Below are 11,766 nucleotides of genomic sequence, written 5' to 3' on the forward strand. Positions count from 1 at the left end.
GACAAGTAGAGCACATTAGGTTAGAGGATAGAAAGAAAAAAAGGGGTAGACCTAAATTGACTTGGAGGAGAGTAGTACAACATGACCTAGAAGCATTACACATTTCTGAGGATTTAACCCAAAATCGTTTAGAGTGGAGAAAGCGAATCCATATAGCCGATCCCAAATATTTGGGATAAAGGTTTAGTTGAGTTGAGTTGAGTTGTATAAGGGGTTCAAAGACCGGCATCCTTTTCTTCCTTTTTGTTGATTAGGAAAAAAAAAAAGGAGAAATAGCTGCAAATTTAATTTTGCTAATGAATGATCTCCCCTTAACCATATTTCTATTCCTTTCAGGTCACATAAAATGTCTAACTTGCTGTTATGGTGCTGTTTTCCAATAGCTGAGAGCCTTAGACTATGTCTTTGAGAAGGATATTTGAAGTGGGGAATAGTCTCTTTTTTTTATGGCTTTTCTGCAGTAGAGATTCTATTTTTCTTGCAAACTTGTTTCCAACTGAAAAAGGAATCCAGCTTGTTTCCTACCTCTCAACTTATTTTTTACTTAGGTTCATAGTTACTGTTTCTTGCCTTATATTGTCAGCAGAAGATGGATTGGTCTTTTGATGCCTTTCTGGGATTTTTTTAATTATGCAAAATATTTGGCATGGTAATATTACTTCTTACATGATTTAGTATTTTATTTTTCTTGCTGGGTGCTTAGCAAGATCTTTCGGTTAGTTGCTGTCACATTTTTTTCCCTTCAAATGTTCAAAATATCTCAAGTTAATGGAATTGGTTTAATATGATAGGATGGCCGTATTCCAAAGAGATGCTATATTTGGGTGATGGTTAGGCGTATGCCTTTTACTGGCAGTTTGGCTTTATAGGTATTTGTTCGAACTGGTGCTTACTCGGAACGGATCGAGGAACAAAGAGAAGGGGCAAGGAGAGGGTAAAACAGAGGTTAAGAGATTGTGAAGTTGATTTAATTTTGTCATTTGCCTCTGGTGAAGATGGGGATGGGTCTGTGATCATTACAACTTGGTGTGTAGGTAGAGATTTGCAGATGTGTCAGCTCAAGCAATGGCTGAGAATACAACCAGCCAGAAAGTGATCTTGATTACAGTTTTCACCTTATGCAGTTATTTCCTGCGGCGCTTACTAGGTTGTATTCTCTTGCATTTAACCTGGTTCCATTTTTCTTAGCTTTCTACGATATTCAAACTGGTATCCTTTTCCTCAAAACAGGACCCGGGATAATATTTGCCAATCCTTTACTTGCAAGCAATCAGTGATCACCTCACCTGGTAAGATTTACGTTAAAATTTTCCAATTTGTTGCAATGGTACAGAGAGATCTATCTATCATAACTGCTTCAGACTATTGAAAATACATTGTCCGAGTATAATCTTTTGCTTTGTGCATTCTGCATCTGAAAATCCAATACAATAAGCTTTCCGCTTAGACACTGAGAACATTATTCTACAACCGCCCTCGTTCGTCAGCATAATTCCTGGGGGATGAGCCTTGTTTATTTTATGTAGTGGTTTTCACATTTCCTGCAGTCTGATTCAACTGAAACTCACTCTCAGAAAGAATAATTTGAATAGCTTGTATAAAACCATGTGAGAAACTTTAAAACGTGCCAAAAGCCCCAGTAGGAAAATGAGGCAACCTGAAAGGCAGGCACCTAACATAGACTAAACTTGTATACACTCAAGAGGTGAGAAAATTATACATGGCCTAGCTAGCAAACCAATGCAACAACAAAGTTTGGTCCATTTTTCAAGGAAACCGGGTTGACGGTTTTCTGTATATGATACAAAATGCCTCTTCATTCTGCTCTTCGACTCCTACATTCTCTAAATTTTGAGTGGTTATCGTTTACTTTGCTAATAGAACAACAAGCTCACTGTCATCAAGGGCTGATTGGGATAAAAGTTGAAAAGCAGTATTTCCTACTCTGTCAACAGCTTGAGGATCTGCTCCCCTGCATCATTGGATTAGTAGGACTCTGAGCAGCCGTTTACACCATTTAAGATTATTATATAAAATTAAGATGAGAACATTATAAAATGCAGGAAATTTAAGAGCTGATACCTTCGAAAATGATTATAACTTTCATACATTTTGGAAATATGATGATAGAAAATGAAAGATGTGTACGATCATAAGAGCTGAAGCCTTGAATAACGATGACAAACAATTCCAACAGTCACTTGCCAGGTCTTGTTTTTTTTTTCAATAAATATATCTAGAAAGAAAAGGACTAGGCAACCAATGACCCTCATATTAAATTACCTCTAGATGTATAAATTGAACCAACCTAATTGCTTGCTAAGGCCTTGTGTTAATAATACATAGGCTATAGTTTGAATTCTGTTTTCTTTTTTCCAGAGTTCTGGTGATTGTTGAAGGAATTCTCAAGGATCAAGTGAAAATTTATCGTCTTACATTTAAATTTTTCATTACTTACGTAATTTCTCTTTGTATAAACAGAGGAAGGAAAAAGATCCTTCTTAAACCTATGCAAATCTTGATTATTTTCACTTTCATAATTTCCACCATCTGTGAATCCATTAAAATGATGACATTGGATGCGATGGATCTTCAATATCAAGAACAATATGATCCAAGGTGGAGGGATGGCAATGATTTATTAGTAAATTGCTAAAAGCAAAGGCTTGAGGAAATGAAGAATCACCTCATAAGAAGCAACTTTGCAATGGCAGGTCTCCTGTTAATGATGCATTGATGCAGTGGTGTCTGACCTTTCGAATTAGAAGCATTGATGTTTGCACCATATTGTAGGAGTAGCTCTACCATGCCCATGTCAGCATTTAGGCAGGCAAGGTGAAGCAGAGAACAACCATCTGTAAAATCCTTTATGACCTGATCTTCAGTTTTATTTAATGGCTTCACATAGCTTGCCAAGGGCTTGTCCAAAGAGTCACCTGCAAAGCAATCAAACTTCAGGTCAAGGTTTTCCTGCTCTTCGTACTGGATTACAAAGGTCAGAGATGAGGATGTACTGAATGATGCTTGCCCATGGATGGCATTGACATCTACTCCTGAGCAGACAATTTGGCGGTAAACTGCTTTCTTGTCATTGGCATGGACACTTTCCCACACCTGTTGTGCCACTGAAAGGAGATTCTTGTCGTCCTTAATCGTGCGCATAAATATTTTTTCTGCATACTGCATTGCAAGCTGTCAATTTTGGCTCCCAACATGATTATCTATCAGGTAACTGCCATAGAGGTAAAATTTTCCTTCCTAGTAATAAATCATTTAAAAAGACTCTTTATATGTAAACCTGATTAAACTAGATATACAATACGCAGCAGAGTGGAAAAGCATGAGCCAAATGAACATCCATAACAGACACAGACAGCAGAAGGCTGATAATGAGATGTGCATGATATGAAAGTTGTGAGGAATAATTGGCATTTAGTGTTAGGGACTTTTAACATTCTAACTTTTTTTTTCTTTAATAACTTTTGTTTGTGTGAGTACAAATGTTTTACCAATGACCAGTTACCAGTCATATGAACAAAGGTTCCAAAATCAATGATCAACACAGATTTGTAAGAAGCCACAAAGACATTGTGCGTGAAGGCTTGAATCTCTTTTGCTTTAAGGCTCAAGTTCGCATGCATTCAGAACTACGAGAAGCAGCAAATAATTGTGATTAAGGTACTACATGTGAAAGTGTAAAGCTGCCTAGGTTGGGAAGCTTCAGGTCCACACCATGTGCTTGAATCTTAAGACGAATTAATCATGCCTCAACCAGATTTCAAGGCCCTGCCCTGATGGAATAGAAGACTCCAAAAAGGTGGCAGCCTAGTGCTTATTTTATTCATATCCATATCCTAACGGGAAACAAATCCTTTCTCAAGATCCCTAAGTAATCTTTAAGCCTTTTCAACCAAGAAAAGTGTAGAAGAACATTCGTAATACAACTTGAAGGGCCTACCACTCACACCCACGCAATAGTGACCCAGGTAATACATAAACCGGCAACTAGTATTTGTTAGACACATATCAGGATATAAAGATAAAGAAATCAACTAGTTCATGAGGTTCCAGAACTGTCCAGTTTAAATAATGAATAATCAATGACCAATTCGCTTACTTGCAAAAAGTTTCATGTGTTCTTCAAATCGGAGCAAAGAGACACTGTTACTTTTTGACAATTATTGCCTTCGCTTGGTTGTTTTCTTACAGTTGCTCAAATATAAAGATAAAAAAACAAGAAATGTTGACAAGAAAAATGGGATTACTCATAGCAATACCTTTGCATGAATGAAGTGCTCCTTAACAGAAATAGAATCATCATGACTTGGTTTTCTTATATGGAAAACCTTCTGTCTATCAGACCTTGAAAAACTGTATCACAAAAGCTACCAACCTTCAGCATTTTTTTTTTCTTAAAAAAAAAGGAAAAATAGAGAGAGAGAGAGAGAGAGAGAGAGAGAGAGAGAGAATGGCATTAGTCATATCAAAAGGTGCATGACTTACCCCTTGGACATTTCATCAGCTGTAAAAGAAGTTCCTGAATGCAACAATTCCTCCCAAATCGAGTTTGCATAAATATTGCCTAGTGACTGAAACAAATTTAAGACAGATGGCTCCCAAACTTTGACATCAAGTGTTAATGACCTTACCTGCATCGAAGGTTATCCAAGTGAATGTGCAAACACAATACAGAAATCATAACAGGATAAACATAAATCATTTACACACTAAAGAGAAAGCCCAAAATAAAAAATAAATAGATGAACAGAATTACATAAAACGAGTATACCAATTTTCCTTTTAGAAAAGAAAAAAAAAATTTTTCATTCCCAGTTACAGTTAGTTATATGGTTGCATGCTCTGAGGTTGAACACCATATTCTCACTTTTTATTAGTAATGATCCAATTGCATGGGTTTAGAGTTCGTAAATTGCAAGAAATATTTGTTGATTATGTTAGGGTTGGAATCCTTAACAGGCTCCGTTTCAGCAATTACAGAGAGAAAAGAAAGAAACAGGGAGAAAGAGAGGGAATGGGATACAGAAATTAGGAAGAAGAAATCTTCTGCTTTCTTGATATTTTTTGGAATAACTTTTACAGGTCAACGAGACCGTATTTATACAGTTTATTCAGCTAATTACAGCTGGAGGTAATTGTTCCCGCCAGTGCATTCCTTTACCTCTAACTTCTATTATTCCTCTAATTCCTGACATTCTTTACTAACCTCCACTGCCACTGGGCTTCTTCCTAAACCTAGTTCTCCTACATGTAACAGATTCATGATTGCAGATGCAATAGAATTGATGTAGTTATAATGTATTTGGTCAAGCCAAAGAAAATGTAATGGAAAATGATCATATTCTCAACAATCGCCTTAGAACTTGATAACAAAAACAGTACTGCTTTGCAGTGCTAAATGGTCCTTTTCATAATAAAGCCTACCTTTGATATATGTACACCAAGATTACGATGAACGCCAGAACATTCAATGCACATGAGAACACCAAGGTTTAAGGATGCCCAGTCTGGTTCAGGCGCACCACAATCAGCACATTTGTCATTTCCAGGTACTCTTCTCAACACATCAATAGGCTTTTCACTTCTTACACCACATTCTTGCTGTTGTGAATTTTTAGATGAATGTAAGTGACTTCTAGTGGTCATGTTATTAGATGTGAACTCCTCAATCTCTGTCTGATCAATGTCATGACAATCCGCCAATGAGCTACTGTCACTGACAGAGTGATTATCACCCATGTGACTAGTAGACAGGTGCTGACAAATAATTGAGCTGTGCTCATGAATAACTATATAACATCAAATGCTAAATTGTAATTAAAAAAAAAAAATCAATAATTACTCTTTCAGGTGTTTGGAAACTCAATAATGAAGTAATCACTCCTGTAATCTTTTCAATCCAGTCAATTTGGTCCAGTGCATTCTCTGCCTGCATTGGAACCACACACAATTGACAATGTGGCAACGTGTACATGCAACAAGAAGAACGTTTCAGGCGCTATTAAATTCATCAATGAATATTCAAGATATATTTTCATGCTGAACTTTGAAAAAGCACCTGTAAAGTGTAAACTTTCATTGGTGAAATAATTCTGAAGCAGAATCTTAAATCTGACTGATCTGCATCAGCCTTTATTGTTGATGTTAACAGGTTTACAGTGTGACGTGCAACGGATTTTTCATCATGAACTCCACCATGATAATGAGAAGAAAGCCACCGACTCAGCAACCCAGGTCCATTTTCAGTGGAAACATTCCTCTGCACAGAAGATTGACTTCCAGTTCCCTGAAATAAAACTCTCAGAGTTCAGTGAACAGCTTATGAGGGCAGAACTGAGAGGAACAACCTCCAACATACAAGCTCTCTTTCATCTAGCTACTTACAGATACCCAGCTGAAAGGTTTGCGGTAATAATACAGCATCCCTTGACTATCAAGAACAAAAAACCTTCTTTTCCAATCACCTCTCAAATTTGAAGAACGCTTTGATAAATAACCTTGTCGAATGGTTTGAACCTGCACAAAATATAGTCTTAGCTAGTCATTTAAGCAAAAGTACTTTGGCTATATAACCAATTTTGATAAATCTAAGGCTTCAATTCACAAAGAAATTCACAATGAAGGAATATGCAAGATCCACTTTAGAACTACCTTCCCCTTTGCAGCAGATTGCATAACTGCCTCTATCACTTTTTGTGAACTCCTAGCAAAAAGTCGCAGACCCTCTCCGCTAGGAGAACCAAGACCTACATTTAAGTTGTGCTTGCTTTCTCGATCAATCTGTCTCACGTATTCTTGCACCCTTTCATTAAGAGATGCTTGCTCATAGTTGGAGCATTCTCTAGACTGTTGTGCATAAGCTAAGACCTGTAGTATAACATCCCCAGGCTTTAAAAAATTAACAGGCAGATAACAAACATAAAAGTTTTCAGATGGAACTTATTGCTAGCAGCCAACTTTTGAATGAAAAGACAAGGAGAGAACAAGTGCCAACTTGCAGGCCTTAACAGATCTAGTGGAATAGAAATTCAATAAATGAGACCTTAAAAATTTGCTGAATGACAAAAATCTGATACGATATTGGAAATTTAGCTCCCCGTATATGGAATCCTTAGTCTTCCTCTATGACATGCTTTTTTACTGGGTTATTATGATCAAATCCACCAAGTCAGGTGCATTTGTATATTTAAATTGATTCCAAGGAAAAGAATGGAATAAAAAAATAGGTAGTCACTGTTTGAATTGCCATTTCTTCTTCATTTATTTATTACATTTTGAAAAGCTGAGACCTGAGCTATGCTACCAGGTGGATAACAGTGAGAAAATCCTTCTCAGATTCACAGCACTCAATGTGACCCAATGAATAAACAAACCCTGCTCTTAATCATTCTTATGATAAAATATGCTGGTGTTTTTAGGTACTATTTGTTGACATCCAACATTTCAAGCTAAACAGTAATTAGAATTTCTGGCAGGCATCCTTATCAGAGCGTACAAAAAAGATTGCAATGTTATTTGGGAGGACTTCTGAAGAAAAGAAAGTTATTTTGAGGGTGTGACAAGTAGAAAATTGCACAGATTATTCTTATTCTTAGAAATTTATCAAGTGACTTTTCTCATTCCAGGAAAGATTTAGCAGTTCATTATAACGATTTATGCTCTAAAGAAGATTTATGCTTTCTTTATGCTGAGAATTGAAATTGACCAGCTAAAATTTGCCAGGACGCAAGTAGAATTAGAAAGACCTGGTTAATAAAAGGTTCCAGCTGATGCAAAAGTTCATACCCCTGAAAGAATCAACAATTTTGAAGTCAAGCATATACAGTACCAGACCACTGGAGGAGCCATTTACCATCATAAGATCATAAAAGATACCTGCTTAAAGTATCGAATATGAGCATCCATTGTCCCACTAACAGCCTCAAGAAACTCAAATCTTTTCTTGGCCTCGACAATAGAAAGAGAACTAACCTGGAAATAGAAAAACAGGTTGTATATTTATTGCCTAATTGCTTCGGCATTGTTGATTTATTTGAACTACTATTCTTGGACAAATCAACTTACCAAGTGAAAACGTGCTTGCTCAAAAGAGGATCTTGCATTGTATAGTTCCTGCAATGTCTCTACAAATTAAATCTAAATTGAAGGATTACCACAATGAACTACCTGATAATCTATGTGCCAAAATGAATAGTACTGTTGAAACTACAAGTAGGTTGCTATTGGATATACTTCCTCTACAGAATTGGCTACATCCATCCTTGTGCTCTTCCTTAATGACAGAAACTTATCTCGTGCCTGCAGTCAATGCCATTGGCATTAAGCATTGCAGTCAAGAAGAGATTGGTAAAATTAATCCAAAAATTAAATAGTGTTAGGATACAGTTACTTATACCTAACAAACATCAAACAACATAAAATGAAGCAACATTTAAAAATGGAAATGCCAGACCATTTTGTCATAATGGTGCAGAGAATATTTTAACAAGATTTAGTAGGAATCAACTTATAAATCAAGTTATTTAACTTCTAAAAGGATTTCAACCTTGAAAAGAAATGAGTTGCATACAAATTAACCACTTAAGATCCCTAATTCTATCAGTTTGTTTTCCTTCTTATTCTGGATTGAAACCATCTTCTTAAATATCCATTTGCATGATAGGAATTGCATATAAATCAATCATTTAAAATCCCCAATCCTCAGTTTGTTTTTCCTTCTCATTCTGGAAGATAAAAAGCATCTTAAAAGATCCATCGACATCAAAATAAGCAGTCATGTATGGCAGAAAACATCAGAATGCCAGCTTAAATACATGGAATCCAAGGAATGAAAATCGTGGAAAAGTTGCAAGAGAGATTAACCACCAAAAATAAATGTATAGCCTTCAGAGTCATATGATAGAACTCGAAGATGCAACACCAACCTGGTCATATATGAGGGAAGCTTTGTCAAAACGTTTTCGGGCTTCCTGCACCAAGGCAAGATTTTCATGTAGCTAAGAGTAAGATTTGTTTAGATATGCAAAGTACAGAAAGAGTTGCACAATGGAATGCGGAAAAACATTTATTAATTAACCTAGTTCGAACACAGATTATGAACAAGCATCACTTGAAAAGTTATTCATGAAATTTTGACCTAAAAAATATAACTAAATAACAAAAATGGGCCCTTTAAGCAACTTTTGTCATGCCAACCACTTGAATATCTCAACTCTGTCACTGCTAGTTCAAGTACAACTTTGGAATCAACTTTGCACAGCATATGAGATAGTGGCAAAAAAAAAATGCATTTCAGACTTCTATAATCTTCAGAAACAAAAGCACTAGGTTTTCAACACAGAATAAGCAACCTTTATTAGACTATACTGTACTCTAGAAAATGGCAGGCTCCTTACACGTGTAAAACAAAGCATCCATTCCATAAGAAATACATGGTACCTTGATGTCTTGCAGGTCCACGTTCACAAACTGCAGCAATCTATCATTTAGAATGTGCTCTACCTGAGAAAACCAATTATGTTAGAAAAAGAAATCAGTTACAATAGTTCTCCATATTCCACACTATAATTCACTGGTAAAAGAAAAAACTCCTCTAAAATTTTCTACCTGTGACCTAAGAACTTCCTTGTATGTCCCAATGTCTCTCAAAGCAATAGTAAATTTGTTCATAACAGGGCCTGGGTAAAACAGAAAAAAAAATCTAAATATTAGAAGCAAAAATATTGAGCTGTTTATTTGGTTCCAGGGTTTTTATAACATGACTCACATTCATAGATTTTCTATCCAGTGAAACAGGATTTCACTGTGAAATTAGTGGAAAAAAAAAATCTAATGAAAATAAAATACACGACGGGCCATGTAACAAAAGATATCTCATCTTGGCCGGTTAAGACCTCATGCAGTGCTTTAACCAACCTAGCCATAACAAGAAAAAGCCTCAATCCGCTACAGATTTGTCAAGTGATGTACTTTTAACCCTAATCTTATCTTAAACAAGCTTCAAAGCAGTATGCTACGCCCAAACATAGATCACTAAGTTTCACCTACTTAAGTCCTAACCTAATAAGATAATTATCCAAATTGAGTTCAAACAAACAGATTTACATGTGTCATGCAATACAAACATGTGGGCCAAACAACTGCATAGACCAGTTGGTTCCACTAGTGATTTTTAGAGCTAATCAATTAGGGGGAAAATAAGCACAAATGCATGCCTAATTAGATACAATGACACAATCAACCTTACTAGAAAGGGGAGAGAGAAGGAAAGAACCGCCCGGGGGAGGGGGGGTGGGTGTGGGGGTGTGTGGCACGGGTGCGAACACCATAACAACATACCTCCAAAAGCAACACAAATAGGATCATTATGCCCTCCGCCAAAAGTTTCAAGAGCACTTGCAAAAGCAACATCCCCATCATACCCCTCTCCAAGCCCTTCTCTGAAAGTTCAAAGAGAAACAAAACTTATAAGATCCTTCAAAGCATGAAGCTAACAGGAAAAAAAAAGGTACTTAAAAATGTAATGCTCCCTCCTTTTAGCATCAAAGACATTCTCTTAAAGATCTAATTGTTTTATGAGTGTGAAGGACTGCCAGGGGATAAGTTTTTTGACTTAAGAAGACAAAAAGGGCCTTTCTGTCCTCATTGTTGTTAGTCGATGCATATTTTGATCTTTATCTCTTCCCCAATATCATGTTATATTATTAATTATTAATTTCTATAACTAAATATCAGGAAAAAAATGATAAATTCTAATTTACAAAAGATGTTCTCTTCAAATTTCAAAGGCAAGAATATGAAGTTACATTGGTGAAACTATAAGCAGAGTATAGATTAATGACATTAATTTGGACTTACGTGTACTTTCGACATCCTTTGATGAATTTTAAACATCTCCCCCTCAATAGCTCAGAACTTTCTTCCATACATTGCATCTATTTGATCAAACAGCCCATCAATAATCTAGGCTAAAGTGTCGCCCATGAGCAAATACATGATTATGGATGCTTCAATACACATGCATTCATAACATAGATAAATGCTTGTGTGTGCATGTGGGATGCATAGCTTTGTGCGAACACCGATGAAGAACCCATAAGAGTAAATTGAATAATGAAAAGCACCTGTTGAATCAATGCATTACACTGAGCAATAATTGCAGGGAAATAAAAGAAAAGCACCTGTTGCCTAAACATCGGCGAATCGTCTAGTTTGGCGAAATGCATTTTGAATTGTGTATAGCAAATTCGTAATGGTTCCTTTTGGTGCTTGTTTTTTCTGTTTTCTCAGAAAAATTAAAAGTCGAAGAGGAGAGGGAAAGTGAAGGAAAAAAATAAAAAAAGAAAGAAGAGAAAGAGAAAAATTCTCTTTGGATAAACGCGCGCAATGTAAGGGAGGGAGGAACTAAAGAAGGTTTGTTTAATGGTTTGCTTAGATTAGAGCTTTTCTGTTTGCGAACTTTCATCGCTGTCGCTTAAAAAATAAACACGAAGCCGCCCTTTCGGGTCTTGCTTTTTTTAGAATATTGCGCGCGCTCTCCCCCTCTCTCTCTCTCTCTCTCTTTCTACACTTTGTCGGGTGTCGTCCCTCAAGTTTGGTTTTATAAACAGGGTACCTCAACTTTAATCTAATCTGTATCATAAATCTCTGTACTTTAATTTAATATATAAATAATATTTAATATAAAATATGCTTAATAATAATTTAAAATTAAATGCATTATTTTTCTTATATTTTAATATAAAAAAG

At 36.1% G+C, this 11,766-nt stretch overlaps 1 protein-coding gene and 1 long non-coding RNA gene across 5 annotated transcripts; one reads left to right on the forward strand and one right to left on the reverse strand.

The window, feature by feature from the left end:
• Positions 1-261: 261 nt before the first annotated feature.
• LOC131171962 (uncharacterized) lies at positions 262-3,596 on the forward strand. The gene is made up of 3 exons (XR_009142652.1): positions 262-1,289; positions 2,715-3,228; positions 3,327-3,596. It is a non-coding gene; the product is annotated as an uncharacterized LOC131171962 (long non-coding RNA).
• Positions 1,574-11,483, reverse strand: LOC110659697 (ADP-ribosylation factor GTPase-activating protein AGD1). Of its 4 annotated transcripts, XM_058132623.1 has the most exons (20): positions 11,199-11,479; positions 10,876-10,952; positions 10,357-10,457; positions 9,625-9,695; positions 9,457-9,519; positions 8,943-8,987; positions 8,251-8,316; positions 8,083-8,130; positions 7,894-7,989; positions 7,764-7,805; positions 6,670-6,885; positions 6,403-6,534; positions 6,077-6,304; positions 5,861-5,947; positions 5,443-5,775; positions 4,504-4,649; positions 4,278-4,371; positions 3,015-3,180; positions 2,687-2,936; positions 1,574-1,972 (listed from the first exon to the last, which is right to left on the reverse strand). In XM_058132623.1, the coding sequence occupies exons 1-20, from the start codon at positions 11,241-11,243 to the stop codon at positions 1,867-1,869; spliced, it is 2,412 nt and encodes an 803-aa protein (XP_057988606.1). In that variant the 5' UTR covers positions 11,244-11,479; the 3' UTR covers positions 1,574-1,866. The 4 variants fall into 4 exon arrangements, with proteins under 4 accessions (XP_057988606.1, XP_057988604.1, XP_057988605.1 ...); XM_058132621.1 differs by having other exon boundaries at positions 2,687-3,180; positions 11,199-11,483; XM_058132622.1 differs by lacking the exon at positions 8,943-8,987 and having other exon boundaries at positions 2,687-3,180; positions 11,199-11,483.
• Positions 11,484-11,766: the final 283 nt, after the last annotated feature.

Source organism: Hevea brasiliensis, chromosome 13 (assembly GCF_030052815.1).
Source record: "Hevea brasiliensis isolate MT/VB/25A 57/8 chromosome 13, ASM3005281v1, whole genome shotgun sequence".
In the NCBI taxonomy this organism is placed as follows: Eukaryota; Viridiplantae; Streptophyta; class Magnoliopsida; order Malpighiales; family Euphorbiaceae; genus Hevea; species Hevea brasiliensis.